The 21,803-nt window shown below is 38.9% G+C and overlaps 1 protein-coding gene across 3 annotated transcripts in view; it reads right to left on the reverse strand.

The window, feature by feature from the left end:
- Nucleotides 1–21,803, reverse strand: part of LOC136873719 (carnosine N-methyltransferase) — a 163,840-nt gene that overhangs the window by 105,445 nt on the left and 36,592 nt on the right. For all 3 annotated transcript variants that reach the window (XR_010860161.2, XM_067146863.2, XM_067146862.2), the window contains exon 4: nucleotides 9,088–9,228. Coding sequence is in view for 2 of the 3 variants with exons in the window: in XM_067146863.2 (XP_067002964.1) it covers nucleotides 9,088–9,228 (141 nt within the window). In the remaining variant the exon portion in view is untranslated. The remainder of the gene's footprint in view (nucleotides 1–9,087; nucleotides 9,229–21,803) is intronic.

Raw genomic sequence — 21,803 nt, forward strand, 5'->3', positions numbered from 1 at the left:
CCACTCAAGAACTGAAAAAATTCAGAGTGCTGTACGACAAGTTAATGCTTATTTAAGTCTCATAAGTAATTAATTTTGCATTGAGTAACAATCTCAAAATTAATCCTCTTAAAACGCAGGCAATAATCACTGGCAAAGGAACGGGTAGCAAGAAGGGAATTGGAAAGAGAAGTTAACCGAAAGAGACCACTTGGAAGACCGAGAAGAAGGTGGATGGATCAGATTTGGAAGGACGTTAAAGAAGCTGGATTGGCTGTGGCGGAAGTAATCAAGCAGGAAAAGTGGAAGGAACAGAAAGGAGTGGAGGAAGCTTGTTAACCAAACACGGGCAACTGGAGTGGGGCGTTGATGATACTCCTCCTTTAATTCCCTATCTTATCCTTTCCCATCTTCTTTCAACTTCTAACCCTTTTATCTTCTCTTATCTACTAATCCTCTTCCTTTATTATTCAATCTTTTCTTTTCACCTCTCCTCTCAAAAAAAATAAAAAATATATATACTTTTTTCAAATTGAACTGTACATACTATAGTGCCACCTGCATTTTGGGTCTTTACATTCAAATTTAAACTCACACCTTGCGCTGCCTTGGACTACCTCAATTACGACCTGAATTCTTATCTTCAAGAAGTAGTGCACTGTGCACATACGCTTTTCATTTGTTTCCGGTATTGCGCTTTTTACCATTTTTCTCTTCACAATTGTTTTTTACGTCAACTGTTCTAAAAAATCTACAAGATCCTGCTTATGTACTTAAATTATATTAAATTGTATTATTTATATATACACACATTTTCGAACCGAAGCAATTACATACTGGTTCATCAAGCGACTCGTCTTCGACTTCTAAACAATTTTGGGACTTCATATTCATTAAATTATATAGTGACACTACGCCTCATTCGCTGGCTTATTTAACTTTTCACCTCTTCTTGTAAACATTATGAGACAGTGCTGAAATTTGCGTGCGTTCTGCTACTATTCAGAAGATCGCACCTTACTTCTTATAAGTGACTGACTTCCTACTTCTTCTAGATTTTACGATTTAAAATTGCACATTGCCAATCCCCATTAACATATTTTGTCCCTTCAACTGTTTTTGTGAAAGACTCACTCTTTAATTTCTTATTTACCTATGCATTGTTTTTTGCATTTTATTCGTCTGATGATGACCCAGATTAGGGTCGAAACCAGTACCGCTTCCGCTTTTAATTAAATAGGAATGTAATACTACATTTCATATTTATTTGTATTGAATAGGTTGAACTACCTTATTTATTATTTCAATTTCATTGTGATACGATCATATGCCCAAGTATCCTCATACTATAGACAGTTATCATGGTTACGACTGAATGACAGACTCCATGCAACTATTTTGGTGTGTCAAATGCTTTCTGAAAACACTCCTCCTTACCTATCCACCAGATTTCGCTACCTTAATTCACTACACTTGTTCAATACCCGGTCAGGCTGTATGCTTGAAATTCCTGTACATCGAACTGCAACCCACAACAGATCGTTCACGATCACCGCCACGAGCTGGTGGAATGACAATGACATCAGGGAAGCTAAATCTAAGACAAAGTTTAAAATCCTTTGCCAACGTCATCTTATAAGCACTTCCAGTCTTTCTTGAGTGTGAATGGGATGCATGAAAGAGTGAATTTGGTTGTTTATTGTAATGTGTTCCAGTTTATACTCTACTTACTTTAGTTAGTTTATACTTTAGGTTGTAAAGATTTAATATGTTTAAATTAGGTCATTTCAGTTTATATACTGTTATTATATTAAAAAGAAAATTGTTGATATTGAGCCCTAACTTTGCCACAATAGTGTTTTAACAACAACAACAACAACAACAACAACAATAATAACACTAGTTAACAAATTTAAACTTATTTTTTGCATCTGGTTTGTAAATGGGTGGATTTACCTAATTTTGAGGTGCTGAATACAGTGGTAAAATCATTTTTTCTTTATGACGTCACATTTCTTAGATATACAGCAGAATAAAAAACGGCAATAGCGAAAATTGGCACAGTTAAGTCAAACAAAAATACACATTCAGAACGTTTGAAATCAATACTATTTTGTATGTATATATGGGCATGATGCCAATAAAAGGTCCAAATTAGTTCAGAAGGTATTTTCACCTTTAATCGTCTTTGGTTTTTGAAAAATGCGACGACGGAGCTCTTCTTTTGTTTGCCGTTTCATCACTCTCCCTAACAAGACCCCAGCAGTAGTCACCCATCATCGAAGGGTTCCAATGGCCTTGGTAACGGTGTTCCGTGGTAAGAATGTCTTGGTGAAAGCGTTCACCATGCTCATCACTTACGGCTCCCAAATTTTCCGGGAAGAAATCAAGGTGAGAATGTAAAAAGTGAATTTTAAGCGACATTCTACACCCCATGTTCTTATAGTTGTCCAACAGATCATTCACAATGGTAACATAGTTTTTGTCTTTCCTGTTACCCAAAAAGCCCTTCACAATTGCTTTAAAAGAAGACCAAGCAGCTAATTGGATATCTGTGAGTTTGGTATCAAAGGTTGGGTCCTTCAGCAATTTTCTTATTTGTGGTCCAACAAATATACCCTCTTTCAGCTTTGCCTCACTTAATTTGGGAAACTTTTAAGTGATTGAAGGCCTCACCTTCTTTATCCAGAGCTTTTACAAAGTTCTTGATAAGGCCCAACTTGATATGAAGGGGAGGCAAAATGATTTTATCGGGCTCAACCAATGAGGTATTGTTCACATTTATGTTTCCAGGAACATATGACTTCCTTATAGGCCATTCCTTGACTGTATAGTGGTTCTTGGTGTCACAGTTGTCCCAAAGGCACAAAAAGCAGCAGTATTTTGTGAACCCAGCCTGTAAACCTGTAAGGAGTGCAACAACTTTTAAATCACAGCAAAGCTGCCATTCATGATCCTTATATTTGATTGCCTCTAGCAGCAAAGCCATGGCTTCTCAAGTTTCTTTCATGTCTACTACGTAAGCCAAAGGTACCGATGGAAATGCATTGCCATTATGCAGTAGTACTGCTTTCAAGCTGGTTTTACTGGAGTAAATAAATAGTCGCTACTCCTGTGGATTATGTTGTACACCTAGCTGTATCATCAGACCATTGCCATCTCTACATACCCACATTGAATTCTGCATATCGAAATATTGAGCGAAGGAAGTACCTCTTGATCTGAAACAGGAAATTTTTGTCCCTGGAGCTAGAAGGTTCCATTTCTGCAGTCTCGACCCCAAGAGTTCAGCTTGCTGTTTCGTAAGTTTTAGATCGCGAACCAAATAGTTCAATTCCTCTTGATTAAAGAGCTAAGGTGAAGTGTCATGATATTGAGGGCAGTACTCTTCTATATGTTCAGTACTTTCTGATTCACTTGATATGGTGTCTGGTTCCGTGGTTTTCAAGTTACAGACAGGAACAGGCAACCCCTTATCATGGGGCACAAGCAAATGCACTGAAGACACATTTGGATACTTTATTTTATGTCTAGTTTTGTAAGACAGAAGTAACAGTCTGAATAATGGTCTTTAGGCTCACACCACACCATCGGAACAGCGAATGGCATGGCTCTGCGTTTTCCTTTCAACCACTCGGTTAAGATTGTAGTACAGGTTATGCAGGCAATATGAGGTGCACAATTTTTATCTTGATCACCAACAGGACAATCAAAATACAATGTATATGCCTTCTTAACCAAATCAGTGATTGGTTTTCTTTGGGCTTTTGGAGTGAATTTCCCACACACACATAACAAAAGTTGTCGGGGTGGTTTAGACAGCAACGAGATTTACTACTTGCCATTTTTCTTAGTGTAAGTTTTAAACACAAAACGTTTGCACTATCTTTCACAGGAAACACTCACTGAGGATCTCTTTCACACCACTGGATTACCACACCAACCATTTACTGACGATTTGTAGATCTTCTAGCTCTCCTCTGCAAATCAATACGAAACAATCAGACATCAAAACAGAATAACAGCAGAAAGGAAAATACCGAATACAAAAATTAAAAAACCTTTAAAAACTCGAAAATGGGACGTGCTGGAACATTTTGAAAGGTATATTCGGATTCTACACACCAAAATACATACTAGTTGATGTATCACATTCCAGATGCAAAATGGCTGTTGACTAGTGTAATAATAATAATAATAATAATAATAATAATAAAAAGACAGTGCAAGTCATAAGTTATATTCATAATAGCCTATTTCTTGCAATTTTGAAGACAAAACCCATCGTAAACAAATAAACGAAGCACATTGCTAAGCGTGTACGTATATAGACAAGAAAGATGTTCCACCTATCAATACTTTATTTATTATGAACAGATTCACATCAGTACTGGTTTCGGCCACCTATGGCCATCATCAGCTGATATATTACAATATTGTAGCCATTAGACATTGGTGCAGAGGTGCCAACCTTTGAATGGGCTCTTCAGTAATACCCACCTACCATCAGAAAGTTTTCGAGTCAAATCCAAATCACTCCTCGATAATGACACCCCTTCTTCCCTCCCGACAAAAATCTATTCTAAGTTGTATCATACTACACAGTAAAAGTTGCACATTATCAGTCAGTTCTGTCATAAGACATTCTTAATAGATTGTTTTTTGCAAACAGCAGCTACTTAATGTGGGTTTTCTAGCTGCGTCCTTCCCCCTGTGATGACATTTTCGTCTTCTGATCAATAAACAGATCAAAAATTAGATGGATGGCTTTTCCGGCGTTTGCTCTATTAACCAGCGTTTCGTCTTAGGTCTGACACTAGACTCTTCAAAGTGGGATGTGTCAGACCTTACCCACTGACGCTGGGGTGTATGCAGGTGAACTTATCAGAAGCTTATTTATGAAGCACAGTCTGATAACTGCATACGGGAGATAAAACTCCACAATGGAACCAATGCCCGCCTAGCAATTCCAAATGGAAATTCTAAGTTCCCATGAAGGGAATTAGATTCTTTTCTACCAATAGAGCATATCAAAAATCAGATCAAAAATTAGATGGATGGCTTTTCCGGCGTTTGCTCTATTAACCAGCGTTTCGTCTTAGGTCTGACACTAGACTGGAGACAAGATTACAGTGGTGGACTTCTGCATTCATAATTTTCTCTCACTTGTTCATAACATCACCAATTCACAATCAATGACAAGTCAACTCAACGTAAACAATATTGTACATATATACCTATGTATGGTTGGTTAAAAGTTATTTGATAGAATCTCAACATGTTCTTGTAGAACGAAACATTTGTTATTTTTGTTTATTAGTGTGTTAGATTTTACAGGTATGTTATAGTGTTATGTGTGTTAAAATTAGTGTTTTGAGAAACCAAAAAGCTTGAAAGTTGTATTTCTGCAGAAACTCAAACGTTATCAACACATGAATCTCATAAGCACATCAAGACATAGTTTCCTTTGTACCTCGAGGGCAACAGGCCCTATCATTAAGTCAGCAAGGCTAATGCATCAATCAATAGAAATTCTTAAATCAGTCAATTATACGGAGTTCAATCATCCAATGGTGAACAAATATATCTTTATGAATAATTTGAAGGAATTCAGGTGAACAAGGAGAGCCTCCATGGCTCATGCAGCAGTGCGCACTGGGTTCCGTGGTTCAAATCCCGGTCACTCCAGCAGAGGCGGGACAGGTTTTTCTCCGGGTATTCCAGTTATACCCGTCAAATTTCATTCCAGCAACACTCTCCAGTATTATTTCATTCAGTATTAATTCATCATTGCCCCAGGGGAGTAAAACAGGCTTCGGCAACAGGCACAATTCCTATCCTCGCCGCTAGATGGGGGCTTCATTCATTCCCATTCCTGACCCGGTTGAATACTTGGAAACAGGCTGTGGATTTTCAGGTGAACAAGAGATCAAATAATAAATTTAGGTACTTCCAAAGACCTGTTCCTTTCCATACAGTGTTTGGTAATTAATAAAAGAAGAGTCTACATTTTATAAAATCAATTTGCATATGCTCACAAAGAGACAGACAAATTACAACATTTATTTCACTAGCGCAGAGTAATTAATGTATCACTTCCTTTAATCAGAATGAAGGTATGTTATTAGTAGAATAAAACCTTGTTAATTTGAAGTCGTTGGGACTCAAAAATCGGACTTCAAATTACGTGATTTCGAATTAACCGCCTATTCGCAACTCAGAAGTACCAACTCTTGCCGCGTTACAAAATGTTCTAAGGTCCGTTACTGCATGCAGTTAACCTTGATTCACAGTTTATACCTTTCAAATGCCATGAAAAAAAGAACTATTTCCAAAATGTATCCAAGAAGGTGCATTTACAGTATTCAAATAATGCACTTGGATATCTCACTGGCAAACATAACCTCACGCAACGAAAGAAAGAAAGAAAAAAAAAAAAGCACATTTCAAAGATGAGGAGAAGTCTATGCTGGCTCCCATGTGCAAGTGCTTTATTCATTGGATTACTATACTGTATGCATTTTAGATGCCTTGTATTTAAACCGAAAGTACCTGATGCCCTTAAAATCGAATTTTCCTATGACTCTATCCTTGTACGATTTCCCGCTCGTACTTCAGAAATGTAAACACTTGCCACGTCACAAAGTGTTCTAAGACTCATTAATACATGCAATCACCTCGATTCACAGTTTAAACTTTTCAAATGCCATGGAAAGAACTATTTCCGAAATGTGTCCAACAAGGTGCATTTACAATGTTCAAATAATGCACTTGGATAAATCACTGACAAACATAACCTCACGCAACGAAAGAAAAAAAATCACACAATTCGAAGACGAGGATAAATTATGCTGGTTCCCCTGAGCAAATGCATTATTTTTTGGATTTCTGTACTGTTTGCATTTTTAGATGCTTTGTACTGGCATGGAAAGTGCCTGAGGCCCTTAAAACATTGTGGCTTGTCGAACTTTCCTATAACGAGGGGATAAAGTTTCTTGCTTCCACGTGCATTGCAACACACTACAATGACCCCCATCCCCGACCTTTGTACGATTTCCCGACTGGCACTTTCTCCTTTAAAACCATAAGACCGTTTGGGCTCGCATTAAAATAAAGCAATGCAGTTTCGTCGGCAATGACAATATTGTTCGGTGCCTACGAATTTATTATATGAGCCACGTTTTTTCGTCAACTGTCGGCATCGCCAGTGTTCGCGGATTCTGTTTTTCCGCACGCTGCCTGTTACATGATATTACGGCGTTCCTTAAAAGGTTGAATACAAAAGAATTCTGATTTCATTCAATTTAGCAATCATGAAGCGCACTGTAGACCCACCGAAGTGAGTGTAAGTGCGGAAAGCTACCCCTCCACGTTCCGGAACACGCATTCTATTATGATGCGAATAAATTTCGAGTTGAAATTACTCTATAACATACTATTGTTTTAAACTGTAAAGGCAGTTTTGAATTAAAAGTCTGAATTTCGGTGAAATGAAATGAAATGTCGTATCGCTTTTAGTGCCGGGATATCCCGGGACGGGTTCGGCTCGCCAGGTGCAGGTCTTTCTATTTGACACCCGTAGGCGACCTGCGCGTCATGATGAGGATGAAATGATGATGAAGACAACACATACACCCATCCCCCGTGCCACTGGAATTAACCAATTAATGTTAAAATCCCCGACCCGGCCGGGAATCTTACCCAGGACCCTCTGAACCGAAGGCCAGTACACTGGCCGTTCAGCCAACGGGTCGGACTGAATTTCGGTAATGGAGCCGACATTGTACTTCGAATTACGAATTATCCGTATTTCGAATTATACAATTTAAATAACATGCAAAACTGTATCTCATGTTTCCGGGAACGAGAGCTTCTTCGAATTAGGCGGGATTTTGAATTAATCGATTTCGAATTATCGAGGTTCTACTGTAATAGAAAAATGAGAAATATGTACATAAATATGTAGCTAAAATTGACTAAATTAGTTAAATATGTAATAAATAAAAAAATATGTAACTTAATATCTAAGCTTTATTTGATGTTTTCTTGTACACAGAAAAGGAAACAACTGAAAAAGTTAAAAGTGCATATGTTATTCAACCTCTAAATTTCATTTGGATGCACAATTAATAACTAAATAGTTTTCCCAATTTTCTGCGGTCATCGAATGCCTTCTGTCTGTTAAGATGTTCTTATGTATAGAGAAAGACCTTTCGACTTCACATGAAGTCACTGGCGCGTATTTGAAATTGCCCGGCAAAGAAATATTTAATTGTAGACTTGCTCAAGCAAAGAAGAGCCTTATTAAGAGAATAAATTTGATCTCATCAAACACAAACATGCTTATTAGAAAAATTTCTGAAGACTATTGTATGGAGCGTAGCCCTTTATGGAAGTGAAGCTTGGGCAATAACCGAAGAAGAAGAAAGAAAGAAAGAAAAGGTGCTTTTGCACATAACATTTAAACCGAGGAGACTGGCGAAGGGATCACAAAAGAAGAGTCGCTAAATCTGAGAGAAAAACAACGTGACAAAGTTTGTGCAAGAGAAGATTGACAGATACAGCTTGAGACACCGAAGACTTGCACCATCAACATAGCTAAGGGACGCGATTCTTTGACAGAATACCTCACTTTAAATTATAAAATAATTTTTAGATGTTAGAGACGTAGAGGTCTTTTAAAATATTTGTAAGTGTTTAATTAAAAATCTTAAGTCGATATAAAATTGGTGAAAAAAGAATTGTGTTTTCTTTCAAAATATGTAATATTTATTATGCATCGATATTAGTAAAAATATGTAACTCTAAACTCCTGGAATAATGGTTGTTTTAGTGTGATTCATCGACATTTTAGCTTTTCCAGTAGCTACATATATGGGAACAGAATATGTAATTACTAATTACATATAATCCGGGTTCTAGTTATTTGTTCACAGATTCCAAATAGTTATAATGCAGTGGTACAAAACATCACTTCAATTTCTACCTAAAATTGACTATATAACTGAATTGTAACAAACTATAATAACTATGTAATCAACTATAAATTCAGTCTTCACATACATCAGGAAAATGGACTTCATTCTATTTACTTCTCAGTCAGCTTACCTGTTCAGGACGAAATTGGAAGCAATCAGCATAAAGAGACTGAATTCATTGCCCTGACATGAGTAGCCACGCCGTGCAATCTCATACGCCAAGCGACCCAAACCAGCACCAGGAACCAGAACTCTAACATCCTGAGAGAGACTGTAACAGTCAAAGAAAGCAGTATTTATCTATTTCTCTTTTACAGATAATTATGAAACTATGGTACTTTTATTTTCAAAAATCTCAAAATTCATGCAAATTACACAGCCTGTTCTCTGTATTGTATGCTACCTAAGCCCATTCATATAAATACCAGTACTAATGATTATTAAGTGCTGAGTTGAGGTTATGATTAATATAAAACTATTGACATGTTGGGGCAATAGGCCCAATCTAGATTTATGTAAATTGTAATTGTACCATACTACATATACAGTAAGATGCCTATGTAATCAGTGTGCCTTCTGCCATACTCTTTCAAACTTTGTGTTAGCAGGTTTAAAGAAAACATTAATTTGACTGCAAATTTGAACATTTATCAGTACAACCAGTACACCACCATACCAGCCAACGATAAACATCTGCATAATGTGTGTTATGAAATTTGTTCACATATATTTCACTCAAGATAATACAGAAACCAAAGGACTACCATAAATTAACATAATTAATAATATTGGTTTTACATCCCACTAACTACTTTCATGGTTTTCAGAGATGTCAAGGTGCCAGAATTCAGTCCTGCAGGAATTCCTTTACTTACCAGTAAATCAACCGACATGAGGCTGACTGACCCAGGATCGAACCTGCCAAGTTAGGGTTAGAAGGCCAGTGCCTCAACCGCCTGAGCCACTCAGTCCAGCCATAAATTAACGAGTTGAGTGGTTGTAATAGTATTGAATTGTCTGGCCAGTTACCTAACTACAGGAATAGAGTAGACAGTATAACCAGCCTCTCAAAACCTCAAGTGTCAAGTGGCCATAAACAACTTGATTCCCCTAAAGAGTTGCTTTGGGTGGATGAGCTGCTGCAGCCCCTATACGGGAGAGCTGCAGTACACGAGAATGTCTGAGGTGGATGATTATCTTGAGTGACAACACAGCCACTGCATAGGAGAAGGTCATTGTAAACTACAGCACTCCTGTATTAACACCTTGACACCGACCTCCATGATGCTGACATCTGTGTGTGGGAAAGACTCCTGTAGGCCTAACTTCATATTGTTCCAGCTTGTAAAGTTTTTAAGCTGTCAGGATGGAATTAGTATATCTTTAAAGCTAAAGCACTCTACCTTCCTTCTAAACTCAACCCCCATGTAATGCCACCCAATACTCCGACACACCCAGTTATCACTCATGACAAGCAATGAACGGACATTCCTTCTGGTAATAATATAGTAACTACCTCGATATAATGCCATCACTACATACCACCATGCACCATTAGTGGCAAAGATACAGAATTGCCACACAAGTCATAAATGTGCATTATTTGAATAATGTAAATGCACCTTGCTGGATACATTTCGGAAATAACTTTTTTCCACATCATCAGAAAGGTTTAAACTGTGAATCAAGGTGATTGCATGCATTAATGAGACTTGGAATACTCTGTGACAGGGCAACAGTTGGCATTTCTGAATTACAAGTTGGCTGTTAATTCAAAATCACGTAATTCGAAGTCCAATTTTTGCATCCCAACAACTTCGAATTAATAAGGGTTTACTGTATAAAATAGCAACCAACAATGGATAGACCAAAGATTACCAGTTCACTGATTTAAAAAAAATTAGCAAAATAATAAATAAACCTCAAACACAACTCAAAAAAATAACAGAAGCATAATATTAAGAATTCTGACAGCTTCACCTTCAATAACAACAATAATATTGATCAAATCACTAATATTTTTAACAAACTATTTTAAAATTGCATTTTGCACAAATAACACTAACAGTCAATTAATTTAAAATCACTACAGCATTACATAAAATAACAATAGATATTAATAATATTAATAATATTAATAATAATAATAATAATAATAATAATATTATTATTTGCTTTACGTCCCGCTAACTACTTTACGGTTTTCGGAGACACTGAGGTGCCGGAATTTAGTCCTGCAGTTCTTTTATGTGCCAGTAAATCTACCGACACAAGGCTGACATATTTGAGCACCATCAAATACCACTGTACTGAGCCAGGATCGAACTTGCCAAGTTGGCGTCAGAATGGCCAGCGCCTCAACCATCTGAGCCACTCAGCCCACACAATAGATATTTGAACTCTGGAATCTACAAAGTTGAATGTTCTCAAAGTAAAACACTGTACATTGGACAAACCGGAAGAATATTTTTAATGCGGTATCAAGAACACACAAACGCAGAAAAATATAATAGATATTCAGCCATGAGTACACACATGAGCGAATTTAAATACACCTTTACTACAATAGAACATGACATATGAAAAAACAGCATCCTAATGAACATTTTAGAAATGATTTACACAGAAACAGGTCAAAAGCAAAATCCTAACTTTAACATTAATGAAATTACAGAAAACAAAAACATACTACTAGAAGAAACTTTAAAAACAGCTCCATGAAGAAACATAAGTTAAATAGATACCAAAGAAGATACGAATTCCCCACCAATCATAAATTCCCCACCAATCATAAGTTCCCCAGCCACAGTAATACCCAACCACTCTCAACGTTCCCCCTTCCATGCTTTTAACTGGTCAGCTGCTGGGCACAAGCAGTCAGCCACCAGCTACACATGCAACAAAATCTTCTGAAGGGACTAACGGGGAAGAAAGTATTTAACATTTTCTAACATCCCCAGACAGCAAAACAGTTTCTTCACACTAAAATAAACAATCTTTTCTTCCTTTCTTTTGTAGACTCCTTAATAACAACAATACAGTAACAACAAATCACACAGGCTGACAAGAAAATACTTCCGTATAGTACTTTAATTGCTATCGAGAGGAATTTCCCCCGGGTAGGCTGAGAGTCCCTTTCTTATTGTTAACATCAGAAAATACCACTAGACAATCCAAGGAAGATTCTAACAACAAACAACTAAATTAAAGATAAAAATTGCCACCAAATACAGTAGTGTTAATAGGATAGATAGCATCTACATAGTAGTAGTAGATTATTTTTTAAAATAATTTCAAAATTTGCTTTACGTCGTACCGACAGAGATACGCCTTATGGTGACGATGGGATAGGAAAGGCCTATGATTGAGAAGGAAGCGACCATGGCCTTAATTAAGGTACAGCCCCAGCACTTGCCAGGTATGAAAATGGGAAAAGATTGAAAACCATCTTCAGAGTTGCCGACAGTGGGGTTCGAACACACTATCTCCCAGGTGCAAGCTCATAACTGCACGCCCCTAACCACACGGCTAACTCGCCCAGTAGTAGTAATAGCAGTAGTAAAACACTTTAACATAGTGACATACTAGTGGTTTTAACTTAAAATGTTTTCCATGTTACTTTAAATAACTTGTCCATTGGCTGTTGTAGATATAAATTATCTCTATAGCAGAAGATGTTCCTTATAGAGGAACGAAACATGTACTAGTTGTCATTTGAATTATGCGTTTGTTCTTGATATAGACAAAACAATAATAAATGTATTGAAAAGGTCGGGAATCTCAATTACAAATTATGATATGGTAGTAAATAAATAGCAAAAATTATGTTGAAAGTAACCATTTAAATTATGCTTTATTGCACGTTTCTCTTCTTTTTAAGAAGACATCCTACTCTTAGTCCAAGAGCCACAACTGCTTCTTGTCTTTCAATGAATTGAAAGAATTGATAGTGTACAATAGATATTAACCACAGTCCTAAGAGACTGAAACGATATGTGAAATAATATTAGTTTTACGTTTCACTAGCTACTTTAACAGTTTTCAGAGACAATAATGTCCCAGACTTTAACAGTTTTCAGAGACAATAATGTCCCAGAGTTCTGACCCACAGGAATCATTTTATGTGCCAGTAAATCTACTGACAAGAGGCCGGTGAATTTGAGTATCTTCAAATACCACCGGACTAAGCCAAGTACAAATCTGCAACTTGGGCTCGAAAGGCCAGCGCTTCTATTATCTGAGCTACTGAGTCTGGCACTCCCGGAGTCTTCAATTCCCTGATCATTTGCATATTAAACAAGTCAACTTCAATTCACAAAGTATGGGGTAAAATAAAACACAACTGAATGCAGTAGGTATTACGGACTATGCTTAGCATAAGCCTTGCCATTGCAAACACCTTAAAAATATAACAGTTCATAGATAACTGGCAGTTTGGGAATTTTAGGCTATCAATAAAATTAAAAATTAGGAAAATAAATTAGGCATAGCCTATATAGAAATATTCTGTAAAATACGTTTCAAATTGTACTATGTTGAAGTTTCTCTGATAATGTGGTTTGTTTATATATTTAGCATATGGCTTTTAGTGCCACGAATGCCTAGGACATGTTTGGCTCGTCTTGGTACCAGGGTAATTTCACAAATAAGGTCTCCTATATTTTTATAAATACAGACCTCTGTTCATGTGGTTGTTGGTCACAATATTGTGAAGAGTGTTTCCCGAGCTCGCATATAAACATGCGCACGCCGCGCTGAGGCACTCAGTCTCGGCTTGGCAGTCGAGAATGGAGCTCCCGTTGGATGTTACCGCCAAGTGCAAAGTGCGTGCAGTTATTCGGTTTTTGAACGCAAAAGGTACTGAACCGATTGAAATACATCGCAAAATGACGGAAGTGTATGGTGAATCGTGCATGGATGTCAAAAATGTTCGTAAGTGGTCTAGAGAGTTTGTAGCTGGTCAGACTGAAATTCACGATGAACAAAGGAGCGGGAAACCGTCAATTTCTGTCAAGACAGTCGTGAAGGTTGAGCAAATCGCGTGAAAATCGGCGGATCACCCTGGATGATCTCTGCACTTTGGTTCCTGAGGTTTCCCGAAGCGCCGCTCACAGAATTTTAACAGAAAAGTTGAAATACCGTAAGCTGTGAACAAGATAGATGCCAGGCATGCTGACTGAAGACCACATGCAGCAACGGTTTGATTCTTCCCGCGCATTTCTTCAACGCTTTGTGTCCAAACAGGACAACTTTTTGGACTCAATTGTCACGGGTGACGAAACCTGGGCGTTCCACTTTACACCTGAGACCAAGCAACAATCACGCCAGGGGTAGCATCCCTCTTCACCAAAGCCGCGGAAATTCAGACAAACACAGTCTGCCGGTAAAGTGTTTTGGAATCGGAAAGGGGGTTGATCGACTTTATGCTCCATTGGGACCACTATTAATGCTGACAGGTACTGTGAGACCCTAAAAAAACTCAGATGGGCAATTCAGAACCGGAGAAGAGGAATGTTGAGCACGGGCGTAAACATTCTCCATGACAACACTCGCCCGCACATCGCCCGGCAAACCGTTGCTCTCCTGCAACTGTTTCAGTGGAATATCATCACCCACCCACCCTGTAGTCCCAACTTGGCACCCAGTGACTATCACTTGTTCCCTAAGCTGAAAGAATATATTTGGCTGGAAAGTGATTCAACACCGACGACGAAGTAAAAGATGAGGTTCACAACTTCCTGAACAGCATGGCGGTGAGCTGGTATGACATGGGCATACAAAAACTGTCACAGCGTCTACAAAAATGCATCGACCGAAATGGTGATTATGTAGAAAAATAGCTGAATGTTCAAGCTGTAAAATGATTTAAACCACTGCAGAAATAAACAAGTCTATGTTCTTATTTTTGGGATTACCTTTGTATGACAGGTAAGAAGGTAGAGGGAGCACATAGCCTATTCCTGTAAGCTCTTACTTAACATCTCCATCCAACAGACGGATCACCAACAGTGTCGTAAACCCTCGCTCCATATGCACAATGCAGAGAGGTTTGGAATTGAATCCAGGCTTCTGGCACGCAATCTAGGGTTTTGAAATTGTTTACCACCACCAACATTCTGATGGTGATTTTATTTTTTCCATCAACAGGACTTGGACTAACTAACCACACAATCAGACCATGTAATAGACTTGATACCTTAGCGATCAAGGCCACATAATTAATACTGAAAGTATATATTTCAGCATTATCACGGTAATTCCTTGCTAATATGGGTATAAAGGGTTCTGTATGAAATAATGTATTTATATACCTGGTATTATATTAGATTAATTTTGTACAGTTTAACCCACTAAAATTTTTAGAATGGTTCCTCTGGCACCTATCATTATTCCTACAACCTCGATGTTCCCAGTAACATATTTTTTCCTTCAGGCAGGGAACTGTGGGCTCATATGAACTTTTTCCCTCTAGATTAACTCTATATGTCTACTCAGTAATGTTCTCAAACCTGTTGGATCAATTACATCAGCACATACTTTTTTTTTCTTCTGTCCACTGCAATAAAGTTCAAATGATGGACATAACCTACTGTCACGAGTCAGTAGACTTCCTCATATACCTCCAAACCAGATTCCTTTAATCCACTTACAATCATCATCCTGAATGAGTGATGGTAGATGCTCCTTAGAAATTCTCCATGATAAGATCAGACATCATCTAATAACACAGTGGAAACGGCCGTATTTAAATTTGTTACCCTCCAGAAATCGCACGATTTTTAATGGTTTTTGAAAATTTTTCAATGCTAGGGTAAGACATAATTATAACAACTTTCGGAATAGAGTGAAACCTCAGAATGCGAGTGACTTGGTCTACAAGTGTTTTGCAAGACGAGCAAACATTTTAAATAAATTTTAACTTGATAAGCGAGTGAGGTTCCGCAATACGAGCGTTATGAGTGCCTACGTTTTCCCCTCCCCTGTTTGTTTGTTGAATGGATGAACGAGATCTGGTCCTGTAGTGAAGAAATACCTTTCAGGAAATAATCTGCCACTCAAAGTCTTGCTGGTTATGGACAATGCTCCTGCTCTTCCTCCAACCCTTGAGGCCTTGAGGATGACTTACTGGAGGAATTCAAGTTCGATAAGGTTAAGTTCCTCCCTCCCAACACTACTCCACTACTCCAGTCTATGGATCAGCAAGTCATTTCGAACTTCAAGAAGCTATACAGCAAAGCACTATTTTAGCGATGCTTCGAAGTGACCGAAGGAACAAACCTTACCCTCCGAGAGTTTGGAAGAAATCATTTCTCCATCGTGAACTGCCTGAAGATCATCAATACAGCCTGGGATAGAGTCACGAAGAGAACTCTCACTTCCGCTTGGGGAAAGCTGTGGCCTGACTGTGTTCTTGGACGTGACTTTGAGGGGATTGCTGGCGACAATGAGCCGCCGATTGTCGATGAAATTGTGTCCTTAGGGAAGACTATGGGGCTGGAGGTGAATGACGTGCACATTCAAAATCTGGTGGAAGAACATGGCCAGGAACTGACCACCAACGTACAGATGGACCTGCATCGAGAAAAATAGCAGGAGGTTATGGAGATCTCGTCCGGGGAAGAGGAGGAAAAGTCAATGGAATCTCTCACTTCAACTGAGATTCGGGAGAAGTGTAAAATGTGGGAAACGGTGTGGGAAAAGTTTGTAGAAAAACATCACTCGAATAAGGTTGTAGCAGTGCGAGCGATGAATCAGTTCAATGACAATGCAATGTCACATTTTCGTGAAATCCTCAAAAGAGGGAAAGGCAACAGTCATTGGAGAGGTTCCTCGTTAAAGTTGCACGAAAAGAAAACAATTCCAGTGAGCCAACAGAGCAGTGATTCCGTTAGTGAAATTCGTGCCACACAGTAACTCTTCTCATGACATCTCTCGTCTCCCTCACACCAACAATGATTCTATTGTAAGAAAAAGTGCACTTTAATATTTTTGTGTTGTGGACGAATCATCCACGTTTCAATTGTTTATGGGAAAACTTGTTTTGATATACGAGCGCTTTGGATTACAAGCATGTTGCTGGAATGAATTATGCTCGCAATCCAAGGTTCCACTGTATTTAGAAAGATCACACTTTCTTCCACACAAAAATGACTTAATTTTCATAATAGTGCAACAATTTTTATATATAAATTTATGAAGATAATGAAGATAATAAGTTTTACAAGAGCCTCCGTGGCTCAGGCGGCAGCACACCAGCCTCTCACCGCTGGATATCGTGGTTCAAATCAAGGTCACTCCATGTGAGATTTGTGCTGGACAAAGCAGAGGTGGGACAGATTTTTCTCCAGGTACTCCGGTTTTCCTTGTCATCTTTCATTCCAGCAACACTCTCCACTATCATTTCATTTGTCAGTCATTAATCATTGCCCCAGAGGAGTGCGGCAGGCCTCGGCAGCTGGCACAATTCATATCCTCGCCGCAAGTTGGGGGCTTCATTCAGCCCATCCCTGACCTGGTCATTGACTGGAACACAGGTCGTAGGTTTTCATTCAATAACTTTTACAAGCGGGGGAAAAAAAAAAAAAAAAAACGGCGCAGCTATGGATGTCAGTTTGGTTAATATTTCAAAATTTGTCTAATATCGTGGACACATCTACTGAAACACACTAATACAGATTCTAACCTACTTGTTTAATTGGCACCGGTATCCTTGTTTCCGATCAGTAATTTGCTTTCCCACTGTTAGTTGTTTGATGATGGGGTTGCATCGAGTTGGTGCAGGTACACAGGAAACACCCACATTTTTAGGAAGCGGTATAAAACCGCATTACAGAACCCACTTCAAGGAAGTGGTATAAAACTACAGTACATTACACTTCACACCAATCTGAAATCAGCTCATTATCTACATTTACTTGCCTGAAGTGCCAGAATCATCATGTTTACTTGGTGTGTAATTGTTATCCTCGTCCTCATTTTCAGAACTTGTCTCTTCCATAAGAACATCCATTATGGATTCGTTGTCGAAATTTCGCACACTTGAATTAGACATGCTAAATATTCACAAGAATTACATAAACAAGCCTGCCCCTCAAACACACACTCTTCCAGTCCGCGTGTACCGTACGTACTTCTCCGCCCATTTCACAGCTGAGAGTTAACGATGAAGCAGCCACAGACTGTGTAGGAATGTGGCTGTGTTATCAATGCCTAGAACTAGTACATTTTATGCTTATAAAAGCATTCAACCGTATCCTAGTGAGAAGTATAGCTCGCTGAAACGGCAGCTACTATTTTTTAGTTACAGCGAAAACGTACCCGAAGATTCTACGAGATCCGTCAGCAGCAATGAAATAGCGCCCGTAGTTTCTATGAGCGGCGTTTCCAATGTGTTAACAATGAGGAAACCAGCAACTATTGACATGGAAGAAAATTTTCAAGAAATTTATTAAAACCTAAAAAATAATTGCTAATCCCACTTGTGGACATTTAACTACATACATTTACCTAGTTTGGCACACACTGATAGAGCAACTGAATTTTTTTTTCTGCTAGTGGCTTTACGTCGCACCGACACAGATAGGTCTTATGGCGACGATGGGATAGGAAAAGCCTAGGAGTTGGAAGGAAGCAGCCGTAACCTTAATTAAGTACAGCCCCAGCATTTGCCTGGTGCGAAAATGGGAAACCACGGAAACCATCTTCAGGGCTGCTGACAGTGGAATTCAAACCCACTATCTCCCAAATGCAAGCTCACAGCTGCGCGCCTCTATCCGCTAGGCCAACTCGCCCGGTAGCAACTGAATTAGAGATAGTTTTTTGTTTTTTTTTTTTTTCAAACTGCCAGTGGTCGGCCTAGCAAAAATAATAGTTCAGCATGGTACATAAATGCAATATCATCAGACCTCAAACTGGCCATGTGAGTAAAAGGTGAACAGAGAATGGATAAGACGCGAGATCTCGGTGCGTCTGATAGCAGCCAGATTGTCAGCGCCATACGTATGGGCTATTCCATCTCCGAAGTTGTGCAGGCACTGGACTTTCCATGTGCCACAATGTCCAGAATGTACCACGAGTACACAGATTCGGGCAAAACGACCATTGTCAGGGTGAACTGCCATGCAGTGCAATATGTCGATGGCATGGGACACAAGCGACTCTTGGATGGTAAGAGTGGATAGTCGGGTAACAGTGCAATAGATTATTCGCAAATTCAATGCTGGATAACAATGAAGTGAGAGCAGCCATACCATCCAGGACCACCACCTCGCAATGAGGTACAGAACTACCGTCCCAATGTTCACTGCACATCACAAGGCACGAAGAATGATGTTGGCACATGAACACCACCACTGAGCTTCTCAAAGCATAGATAAACGAGTCATTTTACCACTTTGTACATGCCGATGGTAGAGTACCAGATCACACCAAGCACTGGAGGCAATGAATTCGTCTTATCAGCAGGGTAAAGTTCAGGCCAGAGGTGGTTGTATCATCGTATGGGGAATGTTCATGTGGGATGAAATGGGACTTCTGGTACATCTGACAATGTCCCTCATCGACAAACAATAGCGGAACCTGCTGTCAGACCATGTCCACCCATTTGTTCACCATTAACACACTGCAGAAGACCTTTACATACAGAATAACAATGCACTGTCCAGTTGCTCCTAAATCAGGGTTCATTGGTTCAATGAACATTCCATGGACAAGACGATGCTTGCCTGGTCCCTACAATCACCTGACCTCAATCCTACTGAAGACATCTAGGATGCTGTTGAGAGAGACAAGTGCACCTTGACTCTGCAACAAACAATGTCTGTGCGTGCTATGGGAGGCTGTGCAGTGATCATGGAACAGTATAACTTCCCACACTTCCGGTATCTTGGAGTTCCTGTCACACCGCAATGCCATTGTCAGCAGGGTGAACAGGGATGGAACAAGCAACTAGCCAAATATCTAATTCAATTGCTCTTCAGTGTATTTTACATGGACATTGCATGCATTTTTAAATTTTAAGCTGCATGTTCACATTGTCATGGAACTGCCTATTTCAGCTAGTTTTCCATTTTAATAATGAACTTTTGTATATACAATATTTTTACCCCATTTATGAACAGTATTTGAGAAAAGGGCAGTACAATAACACCCACAGTATGCACGGCCTGTCGTAAGAGGCAACCAAAGGGGACCCCAGGGGCTCTGAACTTTGACGCGTGGGGTGGCAACCACGGGGCACTTAGTTGAATCCCGGCATAATTTCCACTTACCTGTGCAAGGCTCCTCACATTCATCTATCCTAACCGACCTTCATCGGTCAACTCTTATTCTTTTCTGACCCCAACGTTATTAGATTCCGAGGGCTACGGAGTCTTTCATTTCCATGTCCTTCGTGGCCTTCTTTGGGCGTACCTTCATTTTTCAAAGTGTCGGATCCCTTCGATTTTTTCTCTCTAATTAGTGTTATATAGAGGATTGTTGCCTAGTTGTACTTCTTCTTAAACAATAACTACCACCACCACCACCACCGTACTGATGTAGAGTGCATGCTGTCTACAATCTCTACACATAATACTGAAGTGCTTCATGGACATAAACTGCAGCTGTTATCAACACGGAATATAATTAATATGGGAGCAGCTCATGAACAGCTACCTCACACGATTAGAAAGTGTGAAAGCAAGATACTTGAAGAGAGCTTAAGAGTTCTTATTAACTGACTGGGAACAATGATTTTACTTACTTCATGACCAGCCCTAGTTGTACTTTATGTTTCTAACCTCTGTCAACACGATTGTGTGTTTTTCTCTTAGCCATGATGAACATTCTTATATGTTTTAACACTAGTTTTATGTATGAATATTCTTATTGACTGACTGGTAGCAATGATATCCTATACGATTTTAATTATTTCACTATCAGCACGGTATTGTACTTTACGTTTTTAACCTCTGTCAACACGATCCATGCTTTTCTCTTAGCCATGATGAGCATTCTTATATGTTTTCACACTAGTTATAAGCCTATTTGATTTTCTACAATGTAAATGTTGAATCTTAGGGTACCATATATTTTAAGGACACTAGGTTCAGGGCCCTGACCTAACTTTAGGCTAAGATTTATTTTGGCTGATGATGCTTACAACAGTTAAGCGAAACATGCCCCAACTTACAACACCAGTTGTAATGTTTATATCCTAAATATAAGGAAAGATAAGTGTTGGAAAGGTGGTGTAAATTATTATTCTTATTTTAATGTTCAAAATACCACTTAGTCAAGGAGCTCGTCTCCTTTCTCCCAAGTATTCCCAGCCCAAAATTTGCAACATTCTTGTAACGCTACTCTTTTGTTGGAATTCACCCAGAACAAATCAAGCTGCTTTTCTTTGGATTTTTTTTCTATTTCATGGATCAAGTAATCCTGGTGAGGGTTCCATACACTGGAACCATACGCTAGTTGAGGTCTTACCAGAGACATATATGCCCTCTCCTTTACATCCTTACTACAACCCCTAAATACCCTCATAACCATGTGCAGAGAGATCTGTACCCTTTATTAACAATCATATTTATGTGATCACCCCAATGAAGATCTTTCCTTATATTAACACTTAAGTACTTACAATGATCCCCAAAAGGAACTTCCAACCCATCAACACAGTAATTAAAACTGAGAGGACTCATCCTATCTGTGAAACTCACAACCCGACTTTTAACCCCGTTTATCATCATACCATTGCCTACTGTCCATCTCACAACATTATCGAGGCCACTTCGCAGTTGGTCACAATCTTCAAACTTATTACTCTGTAGAGAATAACATCATCTGCAAACAGCCTTTTCTCTG

The sequence above is a fragment of the Anabrus simplex genome, chromosome 5 (assembly GCF_040414725.1).
Source record: "Anabrus simplex isolate iqAnaSimp1 chromosome 5, ASM4041472v1, whole genome shotgun sequence".
NCBI classification, from domain to species: domain Eukaryota; kingdom Metazoa; phylum Arthropoda; class Insecta; order Orthoptera; family Tettigoniidae; genus Anabrus; species Anabrus simplex.